This window comes from Panicum hallii, chromosome 5 (assembly GCF_002211085.1).
Source record: "Panicum hallii strain FIL2 chromosome 5, PHallii_v3.1, whole genome shotgun sequence".
In the NCBI taxonomy this organism is placed as follows: domain Eukaryota; kingdom Viridiplantae; phylum Streptophyta; class Magnoliopsida; order Poales; family Poaceae; genus Panicum; species Panicum hallii.
The window spans coordinates 51,550,441-51,569,115 of record NC_038046.1 but is presented as its reverse complement, the minus strand read 5'-3'; the positions used below and the strand labels follow the sequence as shown (position 1 = coordinate 51,569,115).

At 49.5% G+C, this 18,675-nt stretch overlaps 3 protein-coding genes across 3 annotated transcripts; 1 reads left to right on the top strand and 2 right to left on the bottom strand.

Annotated features, from left to right (window-relative positions):
- The first annotated feature begins 5,003 nt into the window (after positions 1-5,003).
- LOC112895365 (putative serpin-Z12) lies at positions 5,004-6,508 on the top strand. The gene has a single exon (XM_025963318.1). The coding sequence runs from the start codon at positions 5,111-5,113 to the stop codon at positions 6,425-6,427; it is 1,317 nt and encodes a 438-aa protein (XP_025819103.1). The 5' UTR covers positions 5,004-5,110; the 3' UTR covers positions 6,428-6,508.
- A 154-nt stretch (positions 6,509-6,662) lies between these two features.
- On the bottom strand, positions 6,663-10,218 carry LOC112895366 (cell number regulator 5). Its single transcript, XM_025963319.1, has 4 exons — positions 10,064-10,218; positions 9,472-9,651; positions 7,990-8,216; positions 6,663-7,290 (listed from the first exon to the last, which is right to left on the bottom strand). The coding sequence occupies exons 2-4, from the start codon at positions 9,647-9,649 to the stop codon at positions 7,138-7,140; spliced, it is 558 nt and encodes a 185-aa protein (XP_025819104.1). The 5' UTR covers positions 9,650-9,651; positions 10,064-10,218; the 3' UTR covers positions 6,663-7,137.
- Positions 10,219-10,881: 663 nt separating this feature from the next.
- LOC112891439 (SUN domain-containing protein 1-like) lies at positions 10,882-14,295 on the bottom strand. The gene is made up of 2 exons (XM_025958291.1): positions 13,132-14,295; positions 10,882-11,385 (listed from the first exon to the last, which is right to left on the bottom strand). Exons 1-2 carry the CDS (start codon positions 14,158-14,160, stop codon positions 11,080-11,082), a joined length of 1,335 nt encoding a protein of 444 aa, XP_025814076.1. The 5' UTR covers positions 14,161-14,295; the 3' UTR covers positions 10,882-11,079.
- Between the last annotated feature and the right edge of the window lie 4,380 nt (positions 14,296-18,675).

Sequence of the window (18,675 nt, the reverse complement as noted above, 5' to 3'; positions counted from 1 at the left end):
AACGCGGATACAGTCATTAGGGGCAACGAGGTCATTTCTCATTGCTAATAATGTGTTTGAACTTCTCTTAACGAATATTTATTTTAGGATGAAGGGAGTATATGCTAATTAGGGGCTACTGATCTCAAGAGTTGATACCACTCTGGTGCTGAAGCAGAATATTTGACAGTTGCCAAAATGGCCTGATCTCAAGCCCGTTGCCGTCGTTCCTGTATGGCAGCTTGAGCGCCTTGAAGCCTGAGCCTGCAGGTCTCACCTTTCAGCCTGCAAGTTGATGATTATATTCTTACTCGTACATCAACCTAACCTCAAGTTCATATCGTCTACTTATCTGCATTCTGCAAAGCTCTACATGTCGATCATCAAATCGAAAACTTGTAGTTTTCAAAAAAAAATCGAAAACTTGTTACACACGAATCTGCAAGGCTGCAATGCAATGCCATCGACGAGAGAAGCTTCCTGCATCTGGCATCCTGCTACCTGATTGGACACATGATCAAGACAGTAATAGCTTCCTAAAGAAATACTGCCGAGATTACAGAGATCTTTTCTTCTTTTAAATAATCAGGCTACGCTAGCTATACCTATAGCTATAGTACAGCTAGCGTACAGCCTGATTAATTTTATGTATAGTCAACGATTTCGTTCAAAGCTAAGAGCGAGCATTCAAGGGTCGTTCACGAGTCTGATTCGCAAAGATTACTTCACCAGATGCATTGCATTATTACGCTAATCGCTATCGTTTTTTTAAAGAACTGTACTATTGAATACGCATCTGTGACACGAAGTCAACGGATTCCGCGACGGCGGCGTAGATGGCGCCGGCGACCTCCGGCCTGAGCGCCTGCTGTCGGTCCACCCAGACAACGCACGCGAAGGACGTCCGCGGGAGGTCCCGGAGCGCGGTCATGATCACCAGGTTCGTCGCCGCGGCGCGCTGCAGAACCGAGAGAGCGACCCCGGGCCTCGCGCCCGCGTCTGGCCGTTCGTGCCGGCGGCCAGCAGCGCGAGCGCGAGCGCCGCGTGGGTGGAGCGACAGCGGCGGGAGCAGGAAGCTGAACTCCTCACCGGCCGCCTCGCGCCCGGCGCGTCTCCGCCGGATGAGCTGAGGCGTCGTCGTAAGGGGTCGCACGCACCAGCAGGGACCACCATATGATTGGCGGCACGGTCCAGGATGGAAGAAGGCTAGGAGCCGGGGGCAGCGGCACCCACGGAGGCGTGCGCGATTCGGTGCCGATGGCGCGGCGGCCACGGTTGAAGTAGCGGCGGCGTAGTTGTGCCGGCGAGGAGCGAGGTGGCTGCGACGCGTCAGATCTATCCAAACACCACCACCCGTCGTTGCTCCGATCCCCACGCTTCACCAATCACAAACATATCATCGATCATCACCGGACAATGTTGCCGCTTGCGCCGTCTGCTCGATCAATGATGTTGTTCCACCACCAGACCAGCTAACTCCTGTAATGTAGGGCTAGCCGTATCGTAGTCCGCTGCAAGCCACCAAGACGACGACACGCGTGCCGCCGCTGCCTCTGACAGAGGACATGTTCCAGCACCATAGCTCAGAAGCCGGTCCGGCCATTACAGATCGATCGACTTTTGACCCGAAAGATTACGCACCGCCCAAGCGATTACGCACATGCCACAACTTTTTTTTAAGCTGTCGTCATTACTGCCCGACATGCATTAATAGATGAGGATCAACGTGCCACAACTCACACGTCTACCAAGTAAGAGAAACGAGAGCGTTTGCGTATGATCTTATTCATTGTTAATTTGTTATGGTTGAACATGCATGTCCGTACGTTATCATATCTTAATTAGTGAGAATATACTAATTTTAGTTTATCCTAAAGCAGTCTAAGTTTGATCAAATTTATAGAGAAAAATATTAACATCGATCAAAGTTAAAATACTTTAACTTAGAATAAATTTAAATATATTATATTTCAGAATAGAGGAAGGAAGTTTGCCACTAGGTACTTGCATTGGCAATTTACTGATGCATTTCCGTAAACTCATTCAAAAGATGCATTGGTAGTTTGCGGAAACGAAGATTTCCCCTGCTCGGCTAGTTGTACTGGTTTGCTTGCGTTCATCGTTTTGTTGTTATTTTCCTCTTCTAGTAAAAATTCGGTGAATCTCTTGCTATTCTTTCAAAAAAAAAACCAAAACCGCAGCACCAAGTATAGGATCAACATTCCACAACTCACACGTCTAAGAAAGAGAGAAACACTTCAGAAGACATAGGTTTCCATGCGAGAAAAATTTAGGATTATTATTTCATCGATTTTAAACTGATGAGGTGAAGATTTGGGATGACGTGAAATTACGTCGAGTGGACGCAATGTCATGAGCACATCACTCATCACTCATTCGTCAATGAAAAATGATGAGTGGCATTTCTACTGGACTCGAAGCTCAACCCCCCCCCCCGCCCCCCCCCCCCCCCCCCCCCGCCCCACAACGAAGCAAGCTATACTTGCCGAATGGTTTACTATACGCGCTTGCCGAATGGTTTAGAGCAACTTCAGCAGACTCTCTAAATGAAACCCCTACTATCATTTGAAGGCTAAATCTAAAATTAAACTCCAGCAGATCTTCTACTATGATTTTCATATGATTTTCATCTTAAGAAGATCTCCGAATTCCACTCCACACCCTCTAGACCGGAGGGGTCTCTCCACAGGCCCCATCCACCTGTTTTTTCCCCGGAAGGCGCGCTTCTTCCCTTCCGCCGCCGCCTCCCGCACGCAAACTGGCCGGTGGCCACCGCCGTCTTCCCTCTTCCTCCATGTCGCACGTCGACGCGTATTCGCGGCTCCATCTCACGGTCACGCTGGTGGCTGCAGTCCAAGCACCTGCGCACGCAAGGCAACGCCGCTGGTTGCGTGGCCAACAGGCTCCGAGAGGAGCCAACTCCAATAGGTCGGCCACGAGCTCATCCGGCAGACTGGCACGTACGTCCGCTCCTGGATTCCTCCAGCGCCAGTCCCAAGGTTCTGCACCATCGGCTGCTAAGGTAATTGTTTAATTTTTTTTTCAATCTCATTTGTAGGATGGTGAATGTGACGGTAAATCTGGCTATTAATCTCCACCGATATTGGACTAGTTTTTTTTGACAAAAACACCCTATGGTATATAATAACATCCGTTGTTATTATGCACAACATGATCATTGAGAATGAGCGAGGTGAAGAAGAGGATTACGACTACGATCAAGATGGTGGCGAGGTGCTAAGACCAGAGAAGTACAAACAGCGGGATCCACTTGTACTTGAGGAGTTCCTCAAGATACATCATGATATCAAGAATAGGCAGATGCATGAGAGACTTCGTGATGATCCGACGTCGGGTTGGCAACAGGGCAGGTCGGGGCTGGGGACGCAACCCCTGTCCCCGCCCCATTCCTCGAAACAGAGTTCCCGCGATGGCTCCAATTTCTCTAACGGGGCAAATTCTTTCCGCGTCCCTGATCCCCGTGGATCCCCGATCCCTGACGGGGCCCCGTGGGGGAATGCTTCAGCAACCTGTTGAAGATTGAAGCCGTGCAGATCGACGGACGATGCGCCGGTGCCGGTGCAAGCAGCGTCGGCGGCTAGCGGGATGCTTCCGAGGCAGCGGCCGAGCGGTGGGCTGGGGCGACGGCGGCCGAGCCGGGGGCTGGGGGCGACGGCGGCCAAGCGGTGGGCTTGAGGTGGCGGTGGTCGAGCAAGGGGCTGGTGGAGGCGGCGGGCGAAATGGAGGTGGAGGAGGAGACTGGAGAGGCACGTGAGGTTAGGGTCAGGGATTAGATTAGCTCAGTTGGGCTGTATTGGGCTGCTTATCTTATGGGCTAGCTTTTTTATTTTCAGGGCTCCACGGGCCCCCACAGGTCAAATTTGCCCCCTAGCCCTGCCCTGGCTGCATTTCGGGGTCCCGCCCCGCCGGCCCTCCATTTCTGTTGTTATCGGGGCGGGTCCCCGTAGATCCCCAGCCCACTAGCCCCGTTGCCAACCTGAATCTGGTGGAGCATTTGTGGGCATTCCATGGCTCTAATTGGTATGATTTGTTGTCATAATTCATTTTGTGTTATGTGGTGGGATGGACAATTTCGAAATACCTTTGTAGTTTTATATTTTATAAGTATTTAAATTTGGATTTGAATTGTCACGTTTGAAATTGTGAATTTGAATATCGTTCATTGTCATGCTCCAAAAATATTTATATTTGAATTATAATGATGAGAGATGAAGAATATATATGGAGAATATATTAAAATAGAAGAGAGAGAAATAGGGGCTGAGATTAAGGAGCTCTTACTAGAGTTAGGTGCAGAAAATAGAAGAACCCCATACTCAGTAAGTAAAGGTCATGGTTTAGAGGTATTGCTGAAGATGCTCTTGCTCTTGCTCGTTAGCGTACTCGAGCGCCCGTTGACTTGGAGCGAGCTAGCGTGCCATTCACGAAACAAGCGGCGCAATGCAAAGCCCGCTCTCGATAAATGGAGCGCCCCGCGCATCATCCGATATTCCCATCGCGCGCAGGCATCCAGTCTAGCTTCCAATCCGTGCGGTCGGCCGGTCGCTGGTGAGCCGGCGGAATTCCGCGGAGGGAAGAATTGAACACGCGCAGGACATTCGTGCGTGTAAGCGTGTTGTTCATACGTAGAGTAAGCTCGACGCTAACTTTCGTTTCAGTTCGCCGGCGGCGGCGAAGCGATCGACCCCGCGGCGTGCTAGTGCGACGAATTGTACCCCGTGGGCGGCCGGAGCGCTGTGAGCTCCGAAGCCACGCAGCGCACGAATACGCCATGAGCTCGCCGCGCCGCGACGGACGGTCGGAGAAGGGCGGTGACGATCGAACGCCCGTCGCGACGCGAGCAGCCTCCCGCCGCGGCAACGAGGGGCGGCGGGCGCGTGGCGTGAACACGGGCCGAGGGCAGGGGGCGGGCGACCTGCTGAGCTTCCGGGCCACGCCGCCGGGGCCTTGGCTCGCCTTCGCCCCGCCGCACCCTTGGGCGCTCCACCAGCACCCGCGCGCGCCCGTGTTCGCGCAGCCACCTAACGATCCTTTCCCGTGGAACACGCCCGCGTTCGCGAATCCATTTGGTGTTCCCTTAGAGTTGAACATGCCGTGGGGACCGCCCGGCGAGGTGCCGTTCGGAGGCTTCGGCGGCGGGGCTGCGGCTCCGGAAGGCGGCAGCGGCGAGCCGGGTGTGTTCTTCCCCTGCGGCGGCCGCCCTGCCCCCATGGACATGGTGGTGTCGTCGGACTGCGACGCGGACGGCAGGGCGTCGTGCCTGCCGCTCGCGAGGCAGGTCGGCCTGCGGGCGGCGGTGGGTGGCAGCGGCGGCGAGGCCCGCAACTTCATCGTCTCGCCGCTGTCCTTCCACGCGGCGTTCGCGCTGGTGGCCGCCGGCTCGCGGGGCGAGACGCAGCGCGAGCTCCTGGGCTTCCTGGGGTCGGAGTCGCTCGACGAGCTGCGCCGCGCCGCGGCGACGGCGCTGTTGGGAACGCTCCGCGACCTCCCGCAGACGTCGTTCGCCTGCGGCGTCTGGGTGGACCGGAACCGGGCGCTCGTGCCGGAGTTCGCGGACACCGCCGCGTCGCGCTACGCCGCGGTCGCGGTGTCCGTGGACTTCTTCTCGGAGCCCGAGCAGGCGAGGCGGCGAGTCAACGCCTTCGTGAGCGAGGCGACCAAAGGGCTCATACGCGACGTCCTCCCTCCCGGCTCCGTCGACTCGTCCACCGTGCTCGTCCTCGCCAACGCTCTCTACTTCAAGGGGGCCTGGGCTCGGCCGTTCGACCCGTCGAGAACCTTCGCCGCGCCGTTCCATCTCCCCGGCGGCGACACCGTGCGCGCGCCGTTCATGACCGCGAGCCTATTTGGGTTCAAGGAGCAGCGGGTCGCCGTGTTCCCCGGCTTCAAGGCGCTTAACATGCCCTACAAGATCGGCGGCGGCGCGCGCCAAGCTGCGTTCTACATGCTTCTGCTCCTCCCCGACGGCGAGGCTCTTGGGATCGACGATCTCTACGACAAGGCCGTCTCGACGCCGGGGTTCATCAGGAAACACACGCCTTCGGACGAGGTCCCGGTGGGGCGGTTCATGGTCCCGAAGTTCAAGTTCACGTTCGAGTTCGAGGCGTCGGTGGACATGCAGGAGCTGGGAGTCACCAGAGCCTTCGGAGGCGGCGACTTCTCCGGCATGGTGGCCGGAGGAAACGGGCTTTCCATCTCAGGAGTGTACCACAAGGCCACCATAGAGGTGGACGAGCTGGGAACCGTAGCCGCGGCGGCCACGGCCGTGTGCATTCAGGAGTGTGCAAGAGCACCGCGGCCACCGGTGGACTTCGTGGCGGACCGGCCGTTCTTGTTCGCCATCGTGGAGAGGAGGAGCGGCGTCGTGCTGTTCCTTGGGCATGTGGTGAACCCTCTGGCTGAGTGATAGATGGATACCCGAGGAAGAGGGAACTGAACACTATTGTGTACAGGAACAGCAGAATAAAATAGTGACCGACGTTATATATATGTGCCATGTAATTTGAAGAGTTTACTTGTGCTATGCAACCAAAAATTTAAAATAATCTGAAATTTATATGACCACTCTCTCAACAAAAAAGTTCATCTGCAGGCAGTTAGCACTTCGGCTATTTGAGAACATAACACTTGCAAGCAACAAATACAAAAGAACATTCTACAAGACAACCATATATTCCCTTCTCAACCTCCCGCCAATACATATGGAAAAATGTTACATGTAACTCTTCTGCTACAGTCCCGTGATACAGCTTCGTTTACAACTTCTGTGAACTGTCAGTGGTTCACTACTTCAACAGTAACCTATACAACAACTCTGAAACCAAACCTTAGGGTGTAAATTGGTGACTCTTAGGTGCACCTCCAATCCCCTTTAGTTCGAATATTTGTACTGCTTCTCCAAAATGAGACTCTATTTTAGTAAAGTAGCGCAAATATTTGAACTAAAGAGGGTTGGAGATGCATCTAAGAACCACCAATTTGCACCCCTACCAAACCTCATAGAAACCCTTTGGGAGCACAAGAATAAAAATGTGGCAGGCCAAGTTAGCACCAGGTCGCATCCACCCACCAATGATTTGTCAGATTGAGAGGATACATTCATACAATCAATTAGTATCAAAATTCATCCATTGTCTGAACTGGAGGTGGAGTTACGTTAGGAGCTGAAGAGGAGCTACTGCCTGTTCTCTCCCGGATCTCCCTGTACTCCTGGCATATGGCGCACAGGTGACAGAACAAATGTGTCGTCAAATCACCACAGGGTGCTTCCTACACAAGATAAATATTTTGGAGTGAGCAATATTTGATTTCATGAAAAGACATAAAGCATCACTGCACCGACAGAGAAACATAATTCATAATGATGTGGATGGGAGTAGAATACTGAAACTCATACAGTTGAAATGCAACTGACTAATCTAGATCAACTTAAGCAGATTTCCTATGACGATAAAAAAATGGTTATTTTCACCTCACTCTCATAAGTTGACTTCTAAAACATCCAGTTCCAAAGACACACTTTGACCAAAACATAAACCCCCAATCGGCACCGTAAAACTTACGAACTATGTGCCTTATTTATAATAACCTTCGTAGCTCCCATGCTTCAATTCTGAGATACTGAAAGTAAGAAACTGGCATTTTTGTTTAAAAATATTGGCTGGTTGTTTTGCTCAATGATGAATTGAAATGTGTTAGCACAGCCAAGAATGCCCTGCTTCTTTCAATACAAAGAGATCCAATTTCATTGACAGCACCGCGTGCAATGCAATTGCACATTAAATTTTCTGTCAAGTGCTAACTGAACTATTACAGTGTCTCTGATGAACCCCATGTGATGGAAAGTATAAATAAAATAAACTTGTCCCTTATAATCTATGAAACAGTCATATCATCTATTTCAGCGTTAAAAAAGACACTGGACTATGGTAAGTTCAATATTAGAAACAGAGGTTCAAAGTGCATTACCGGAAGATTGTACTTTGTTCTTAGTGCACTGCGATATCCACAAGCATAGCAAGCAACAGCAGACCCAGGAACTGCTAATACAAGGCCTCCAGTAAATACACAGCAGAGACTTGTAAGAAGGCCCCAAAGCATGCAATGCGTAGTGCATGATCCAGCAAGAGTTCCAGATCCCAAGAATTGTGCGTTCTTTCCAAAAAGGAAACAGGGGCAAGTTGCGCCAATACAACCTAGAAAGATGGTCCGTAAATCAGCAGGCATTTTCACATATATGCAAGTAGATATGACTTTTCAGTATTACACGAAAATGTACTTGATGATGGCACTTCCAATTGGACTGAGAAATACTGCAACACCCAATAAATAGACGAACAGGTGTTATTGAAGCGCAATTCCATCTTATTCTTTTCTTGTTTGGCCGTAGTTACTATGGCTATATTTTGTTAGCAGTTCAGCAAATTTGTAAACCACTGATAAAAGAAAGCTTTAGCAAACAATTAAGAATTATATTTTACCCAACCTTCCTATATTTGTTTATGCCATGCCGAGCCAGACTTCTCCATATTACAAAATGCATTGTTCTTTATTTTACAAAACTTTCCTATTTTACTTATGCTGTGCAGAGCCAAACTGGTTTACAAATTAAGATACCTTATTTCCTATGATTTTAAATGACAGCTCAAAGGAGCAACGAGCATGATAATATAACAAAAATTAACTTCGTTTACTGAAACAATGTAAGATCTGTATCAACCCAACCCTAAAATTTTTTCTTGTAAAAAAAATCAAAGACAGCTGTAGATAATAACTAACTGCATTATTCACCATGATAAGTAGTTCAGAAATTCACCCATTTTTTACTACCCATAAAATGAGAGGGCAGGGTACCATTAATCTATTGATAAGCTCCCAGTAAGAACACAAACACATATTATAAGCTGTTACAAAACTCCAACTCATTCTCACATGTGTACAGGTTTGACCATTTAGTCATTCTCATCTGCATGCAAGTCAGTGAGACCGCACATGCTGTTCTCATTGAAGATATCATGCACGACCAGGGGTAGGAAAGATTTTATAATTTGTACTGCAACATCAGAATAAGAATCTATGGAACATTACCGCATTACTTTCATGAAAACAGCTAGCTGATGGTGATATATGAGCTAGATGAGAAACAAATTGATACTGGACACATGACAAGTAACATGCAGAGATATTGTTATTTTGTCTACAAGAACTAGTTCAGCCTAGAAATCCATCAAAAGCTTGCAGGTTAAAAATGAAGCTTCTCTCATTTTGTTATGTCATAGCAGAGCCATAGCTGTAGTCAAAATTCTTTCTGAAGCACACATTTTTCCCTAACCACCAAGCACAATACATATGAAATTCATTACAGTTTTGTGTCTACTATCATGCAACCAAAAAGCACCTTTTTCTATTTTTCTTCTGTAAATCAAGAGGTCACAGGTCAGAGTAGCATACAGCTCTGTGGATCATCAAAACAAGCACAAATGCCAGAAGACCACTGCGTTGGATCCCGGGTTAGCTTATTATGGTGTGCAGTGTTGTTCTCTTCCACAGCAGGAACTCTATCCTCTTCAGTATCTAGGCCATATAAAGGAATATACTGCGGAGGAACGTAGCTTCCTTTTCCGGCCATCCCTGTGACAAAAAAAAACAAAAGTTGATATCATGAAAAAGCATTAAGGCTTCACTAACAGCAGGTTGCACATATATGATTGGATATCTCAAGGACAACAGAGGAACCCAGTGCGTCTTGAAACAAAGCAAACGCCGTGTTTACATGAGGTCAATTGTTATTCTGATTTCTGTGCTCTTTAATTAGATGATTCCTGGTAGTGGTACAAATAAGATGTGATCCCGAGCAGGGGCGGACCCAGACGTGGGTGTACACATGTACACCCGGTAATTTTTTTGCCAAAAATCGAAGTAGGTAAAATGCATGGTCAGATCCGAACACAAATAGCATATAGTAGGGGTAGGGCCAGGGGCGGGCAGGGCTCCGGGCGTTCGATTTCGCACAGCAGGAAGAGGATGGGAGGGGCGGGCGTACCTGTCGGATGGTCGTCGCCGGCGAAGCGCCCGACGAGGACCTAGCCAAGGGCGGCGTCGCTCGCTCGCCCTGTCGTCGCCGCCACGGAAGAGAGGCCGAGAGCGAGAGGGGGGTGAAGGCCTGTGTTGAGTGGAGAAAGAAAAAGGGCGGTTGAGCGTGACGCGACGCGCTCGCCGTCCGGATGGCAGCGGAGGGCTCATCTTTTTTACCGGTCCGAATGTCTGATAACAGTTTTTTTTTTTTTAAAAGAAGTGTCTGATTATGGTTACAGTAAATCGATACCAAACGCTAATTTTAAATCGGCCGGTGCTTAAATTGCCCTTTTTAATTTATAAGAAGGGTATGCTACCGCACAAACATGTTTGGTCTGCGTGACAAGACCGTCCAGTAGCAGTGTTAGTCAACTTCTCTTAGGTCTACGTAATTTCAAAAGGAAGAAAACATATCCAACTTCTCAATAACTACTCATATTGGGTTCATATAATTATAGGAATTGGTTCAAGAACCAAAGTTGGACTAAATGGAGCTACTTTTAAAAATATTTATCTGATGGATCTATTGGTGCTGCACTTTCTTGCAAGAAATTTTTACAAATATTATCATGGATATCAGCGAGGTACTGTTTCTTGCAAGAACAGCTTGTGACAGAATACGTCTTGTTTATCTCGAAAAACTGGGGAAAATATTCCCAATTCCAAAACATTTCACCATGTTGCCTTTTCAAAACAGAACAGAATCATTTTTTTCTGCATAAATCCACACCCAGCCTTACCATGTTCAAACTACCAATCGCGCCAAGCCGCCAACCACATATTACAGGACAAAAGGCTCTTGGACATCCATATCCATTTAATGCACAAACTAAACATCTGCCACATGCCCTTGGACTAGGAAGTTACCAGGTTCCAGCAAACAATTGTTAGATTTACAGTTTGTACATGACAGCATCCTAGGGCTAAACCAGATGGGCAAAAAGAGAAGCCCTAAAGCATACTGAAAACATTCCCTCACTGTTCTCACGCCTGAAAGCCTGCGGTGCCTGGAGAGACAGGCTCATGACCATGCACCCGGAGGCGGTAGATACATGTCAGCAGCGAGCTTCCATGGTTCGAAGTGAAATCCAACCGGATCATATTGATCATGCCTACATGTGGGGCTGTAATATCAAATGTCTGAATATTGTTCTTGTCCAGGTCGTATGTGAACTCTGCCAGGGCAGCCATCTTGGCAGCATGACCTGACTGGGTCTCACCAGGCGTCTCGTCATACCATCCATACACCCGGCAACCTTTTGGAGCTGTGGACCTGTCATATGCCACATCCTGCACGCCATGCACCAAGTAGTCAGTCATGTGTAACCAAGGAAATATTCTTACTGAAACAAAATGTAAGCATCATTGTGGATTTAAATGATGCTCGGTAAACAGAAAACATAGCAAAGGTACAAAATAGCATGATGCTTCAAAGCCAACAAATGTAATTTCCTGTGAGGTTGAATATAGATGCTCAAAGCATACCCAATAGTTATGATTCGCTGAAAAGGGTTTGATTTTGCGTAAACTACAGCTGATTCCCATAAGTACTGCTAATCCAAACATGGCTAATGAGTTTTCCCTTTTTGGTTAAGATTGTTAGTATCTCAAACACCAGCAATCTACCAACCAAAAAGAGGGCCTAGCAATGTCATCTTCAACAAAAACAAAGACGGGAGAAATTGTATAGTTATTTGCCTCTTGATAATAATCGCCATCAGTTAAAGTAGCACTTAAACGGACACAAAGAAAAAGTTTATTCAGAAGATAAAAGCTGCCAACAAGACATATTGCAACAGTCAAGAGAGAGACAACTAAAATTAAAAGCATCAGCTGGTACTTGGTTGACAATCTAGACTAACTTTGAAACAAAATTATGAACATAACAACCAAAATGTGTAGTCTAATGAGGAAAATTAGACAAAGATAAAAAGAGTTGTATTCATCTTAAATTCATTGATTCAACCGTAACCAAAATGTGCAGTCTAACAAGGAAAATTAGACAGAGGTAAACAGAGTTGTGTTCATCTTAAATTCATCGATTCAACCCTAACCAAACAATTGTCTCCAGTAGTTTGGAACAGTTGCCACTAAACACTGTCAACATAATAATATAAAAGACTCATATTTAAACAGTAAATATTCTGCTAGCACAGTTCCAACAATCATGTAAAGTCATAATCTGGGACAACTATACTGTATGACTCATAGAGTGGACAGCTTCACAGGATGATTTTGGTTCCTCGAATCTATTTAATAAGATGCACTGAACAGCTCAATTCAGAAAAGGTTTACAAAAAACACTCAAATCTAAATGAAGGCATATAGAACAAAAGAATTCAAGAGCATAACATTCACGTGAACTAGGAATTTTGTGTTGTCCAATTATTATAAGCATATCACGGATAAAAAATTTCCTAGCATAGGAAGGATTGCTACTGCAAGATTTATTTTTGTTGTATAGTCTATACATGTATAATGATGGCCATTAACCATGGAATAACAACTAATAGTTCGTTAGCCATGAAGACATGGAGTGGGTTAAGTAATCATAAACATAATTTACTTAGAGAAGGCTTCTATCTTCAATTAACTACGGTATGACACAATGCTACAAACATAGTTTACTTAGAGAAGGCTTCTATCCTCAACTGACTAAGATAGGACACAATGCTACAAACATGATGCCTTTGGCCATCAAACAACCATTCTGATCTTTTAAGTTCTAACAACTAATGGTTTCACAACGGTTCATGCAATCTACTCTTTCATGTTGGTCAAATGAAATCACTTGGAAAAAATTCCCCTGCAGTTCACACAATAGGACTCAATGCTATAAACAAGTCAAGCAACTATGCTAAGTTCTACTGGCATTTTCACAGGGAGCTGGCACATCCTACTGCTTCGTGTGGATCATATATTCATACATGATTTAATAGGAAGACACTAAGAAACAGTAAACTTAACACTGTAAACAATAACCAAGCACATAGCATGATACAACTGCTAGTTCTCTAGATGGCAAAAAAGTCTTACCTTGGAGACATGCTCAAGAGTGACTGCCTCAGGGATTATCCCCGTCTTTAGCTTGATCTCCACGAACCCACTGCTGCCCTGCAAGGGAAAGCATTGGCCAGGCTCCCCAAAGCTCGGCTGAATCATCTTTTGAGGGTCAGCATTACCTCCACCCAGCCACCCATTCAAGATACCACGTTTAGGCACATAGGGCTCCGAGTGGCGGACAACTCTTCCCCCACCCGACGCCACAGCGTAGTCGACCCTGCCGATGCCATCTGCGGCATGCTTCTCAATCTCCCTCATGGCGATCTCTCTGGCCAGGGCGCGGACCTGGTCCAGATCGACCTCACTCCCGGAACCCGAGGCCAGGCTGCCCTTCACCTCCTCCCAGAACTTCTCGAACTCGTCCTTCCTGAGGAACTCCATCCGCCCGAGCCCTGCCAGCGCGTCACCGAGCTCGTCGGCCCTCGCGTCAAGCCGCGCGAGCCCGCCCTCGAGCGCGAGCCGCTTCTCCTCCAGCAGCGCGGCGAGGTCGGCCCTGGCGGCGCCGACCTCGCCGTCGATCTTGCGGTCGACGGCCTCGAGCTGCACCTGCACCATCCGGAACGTGCGGGAGAGGGAGGCCTCGACCTCGTCGACGCGCGCGGCGTAGCCCTCGAGCGCGGCGCGGTCGGGCGGCGGGGAGGGCGGAGGCGGGTGGGACCAGCGCCAGGCGAGGTCCCCGAGGTAGAGCAGCGCGGCGAGGAGCGCGGCGTTCTTCGCGGCGACGCTGAGCACGGTCTGCCACCGCGGCTTGGGCGGGTGGGAGGGCTTCTTCCGCCGGGCGTGCGCCGGGGCGGCGGCCGCGGCCGCGGCGCCGGCGGCGGTGGAGGAGAGGAGCGGGGGCGTCGGGGAGGCGGGGTGCGGGCGGGTGTCGAGGAGGAGGACCGGACGCTTCCGCGGGGCGGCGGCGGCGGGCGGGGGGCGGGAGGCGAGGGGGATGGCGTCTAGGGTTAGCGGGGAGGTGGCGGGGCTGGCGGCCGCGGCGGCGAGGGAGGGGGACGCCATGGGAAGGGTGGGGGCGGAGGCAGGCGGTTGGGGTTCGGGGGTGGACTTGGGGGGAAATCAAACGCGAATGCGAAGGCAAATGCTGGGGAAATTTGGGGGAAGCCGGAGCGGGCGGGCGGGCAGGGGAAGACGAGGGGGCGGGCGCACGAATTGAATCGGCGCTGCTTCGGCCGCCCCGCCTCGCCGGTTCCTTCCTGCAATCCTGCCATGTGCCTATGTCTCACTGGCATGGTGGGGACACCGACATGGGCCAGATCAAGGCGGTTTTCGAGTAGATTCGTCGCTTGTTCCAGGAGATTTCCTTGTTTTCGGCCCGTTATTCTTTTTCATCTGTTATATACTGCCGCAAATGCTCCGAACTGAATTTACCTTTTGGCTAAAATTTATGGAACCGAGGCCACACCTCTGAAACTAGTAGAACTAGATGGATAAATTTGGAACATTTCCAGTTACATTTTGAGGGAATCCTTTGCGACGCGTGAGGAGATTGGGTCCAGAGAAATGGTGGCCCAATCTGAGACCCAAGAATAAAGTCACGTTCCCGAAAAGCAAAAGAACTCGCACCGAACGTTCCCAGCTTCCCTTCCCCAACTTGCGGAGCAGAGCAGCAGGTGTGCAGTGGAGGTTGAACCTCCTCCCGTTTGGGCTGGGCTGTGTGTTAGAGTAATGGGCCGAATATAGACTCTTCTGAGTTCCGCGGCCTTCTTCTCTTCTTGGGCCCGGTGCGCTGCCGCTGCTTCTTTTCCTTGGAGGGATGGGAATGGGCGGCCCAGTTTTTCTTGTTGACCAAATGCTTCGGTTTTATTGATTGGTATGCACGCACGAATGAAACCTAGGAAGGACTCGGTGATCGATCAGAAGCGTGAGCTTCTTCATCAGTCTTGGCGACAATCCTCGCAAATCACGGCCTGCCCCCAAAAAAAACAGAAAAAAAAAACTACCGTACTGTGCGTCGTCACGGATTGACGACCAGGCGATGTCGACTTCAGCTTCGTACGCGCGCGCACAAATCCGGCGCACCACACCAACCTCTTTGGAACGAGGCGGGAGGAGAGGAGGAAAGAAAGAAAGGGACGTCGCCGGCGGCCGCCGCGCGCGCACCTGCTCCGCCCCGCATGTTGGGGCGCAAGACAAGCATGCCGCGAGAGCGACCGCCGCCGCTGGCAGGCACGCACGCAACGCGTCATCGGCATGGCTAAGCTGCTGCTCCATTTCCCATCCCGCCCTACTCCCAGGACTGGATCGCGGAGCCAAGTGGGTGCACGGCTCCAGATTAAACAAAGGAAATCACACGCGCGGATCGGAGCAGCAGGTTGGTCTTTGCGTGGTTTCGGGCGGCCTCGCGGGGTCAAACATGAACGCATGATCGCTGCCGCCGCCGGCTAAATTAAGTACTCGTGGAATCCCATCTTCCTTCCTTCGCGCCTTGCTGTTAGCGCCGGCGCGAGTGTGAGAAAGAAAAGGTGGTTGTCGGTGAGTGGCTTCCCAGCGCACGGCACCGGGGCTACTGGCGTTCCAATGCCAAGGCTTCAAACTGGATGGAAGGTGTCACCGGCTGCAAGGGAGTAGTGGCGCAGGGGGAGACGACGATGGTAGGGACTGCCGAGACCAAGCAAGCAATCCGGTACCTAATCCAACATCAAAATGGTGCACGGCTGAGCATCAGCTGCAGCGCTAGCACACAATTTGAGAACGAACAACAAGAGAGGCCGGGGATGATGATTTCTTCATTTCCCGGAGCTCAGGTGGCTCGCCGGTTCGCCACGCGCGCACCGAACGCATGGCAGACCCAACCCGCTCCACTCCACTCCACTCCACTCCGGCGCAAAAGCTTCCGCGCCAAATCCCGGAGCACGCGGGTGTCGCTGGGCGCTACGGTTGCCACGACCCCATCCGAGTCGCTGCCACGGCGTGCGCGCTCCTCCGCTCTCGCCGCTCCCCCGCCCGTGGAGGACAGAATCATGGCGCCGCCGACCCGTAAGCGAGCCGTAATCGCACGGGAACCTGCCTCCTCCTCTTGCGGCCGCTCGCCGCCACATTTCTCTGCGCTAATCATTCGATGGATCAAGTGCCGAGCGCCAGCTGGTGGCGTCGCCGGCCTTGCTTTTGCCTTAACCTTTGCGTCGCCGTACGTTGGCCATCGGCCGTTGGGTTTACAAACCAAGTGGCATGGTTCCGCGCGGTGCATGCGTGCCCGACGCGCGACTACTTGTTCACCGTCGCGGGCTCCGGATCGATCGATGGATCGCGATCAGAACATGCGCCCGTGAGCGATACCTACCGTGATGGATGGAGGGATGGGCGGTACTCTCTCCGACTTGCTGCTCGATAAACAACGGCAGGATAAAATCGGGGCCCACCCGTCTCTTCTCCGGCGATCGGATCACCAGCTAGTGTTCCCTGGCTTGCCCTGCAGTCGCCGGCGGGGGAATAGTGGATCGATCGGTTTCGTGCCGGCCGTGCGGGAAAGGAAGGCGGGAATCATCGTGGACCAGCGCAAAGCGGAGCGAAGCGAATCTCCCTTTTGATCTGGAGAGCGCCAGGAGGAAGACAACAATAAGCCTCTTTCTGCGTGGGTGGAGCCATCGACTCGTTGCGCGTGGAACGAATGATGATTCCTTTTCCTCTTTTGTGCGCGCTTCAGAATTCCGCGCACTCCCTCCATTCTCGCTCTGTCCAGGTTCATTCCTATTTTCAGCCCGCTAGGTCAATTTTAGAATCAATCATATATAATTGTCAGCGAACAGTATATCGTTACACAACTATTGAGTATCAACAAATATTGGTGGGTCTTATATAGTGATCCTATCGGCGGTGAGCGTGAGATAGAGAATGGGGAAGAACAGTAGGAGGAGAGGAGAATGTGGGTGGGCATTGGAGCCGCCTCTGAAGTACGCGATCAAGATTCGAATCCTTGCGGTGTCATCTTTGCTAGAGTTTCATCGGCTAAGCGTATCATACTGATCCCCCAGTGAACTTATTAAGCAAGAAGAAAGAAGAAGTGGAAGGATCGCATATCTTTCCAAAGAAAACATTCAGGAGGGAGCGGAAACAAGGACGGCGCAAGAAGAGTCGTTGGGGCAACAAAGAACACGGATGCTAGGATGAAAAACAACATGACATGCATGCCTACATTTTCTTTATACATAGTATATGCAAAGACACTTACATACAGATACGCACATCCACCTCTTGAATTGACGCACATATACCATTTTCCTATGAACCATTAAGATAAAATAGCAAATAGGTCTTGAGAAATACCTCGCTATCGATAGTCACGCCGTCCACCGCTGAACCTCGTGAGAATTACTTTTGACAATACCTAGCTATACCATTGTGCACTAAACGTATAACTGTAAGGTTGGATGCTTCGCTCATCAGCATTGACAATGCTCACCATTGCACCGCTAGCTGGAGCAACAACGCAGCTTATTGCTTAGATTTGACGTGATTTGAGTATGCTAAGTCCTTGTTTAATTGCAAAGCGAAAGTCAAATCTACTGAGGTCAGTTAGGATTTCTGTTGATAGTGAAAAACCATCTGGAAAAGAACTTTTGTGGTTCCACAGATTTAGGTGGGAGTTGTACAGATGGTAAGATAATTCAGAGATTTGGTGAGGAATAAAAAGGAGAGGAGCAACAAAAAGGTCAATACAGCTAGAGAGGAGAAGCAAACGTATCTCTCATCTAATTAACTTCCTCGGTGGATATCATTATCGTCAAGGCTTGATGATCTACCGTTGACCGAGCTTAAACTTGGAGAAACACTGCCCAGTGCAAAGTACACACCACGCCCGGTCACATGAATTTTACCTATTTATACTACCAGTTGAAGATAGAGTAAATTTTTTCGTAAACTACACACACACACAGACACACACACTACAATTAGAATAACTATTGCAAAACTTCACTTCTAAGAATTAGCTCTACAGAACTACACCTTTCTTGCTGGGCTCATTTGTGCTCATTTCATTTTATAAAAATACACTTTTATTGTATCGAAAGTGTAGTTTTGCTGCCCGCAAAAAAGAAAAGATAGTGTAGTTTCAATTTGCAATGCGAATAAATATGTTGTTTTGTGATGGCACCTGGCAACACAAGTTTTCTGAAAGTTGATTATGGTAAGTGTAATCTACCCAAGACAGATCAGTAAATTTCAAAAATTACGCGAAACGTGAAACGGTGGCTCTAGCATATTTAGTTTCAAGTGTCCGGTTTTCTAGGCTATATATGCAACGTGAAAACCAGTGGCCGAGCTCGTCCAAGTTAAACAGGAATTCTCTTGCTACTAGCTAGATTCCCATCGCAGCTAGTATAGCTCATAAATTTTCGTGAAGTTAGGTTCCCATCATAGATCACGAATTTTCCACGTAACAAGATTGATTGACCAGCATAACTACACAATCTTCGCTATCCAAAACCTAATTATTTTTTTTTTGACTTGAAGTGTCTCCCAAGAGAACTTTCGAGAGATGGATGGCCAAACAGGAAGCTGGCTCCTACTACTACA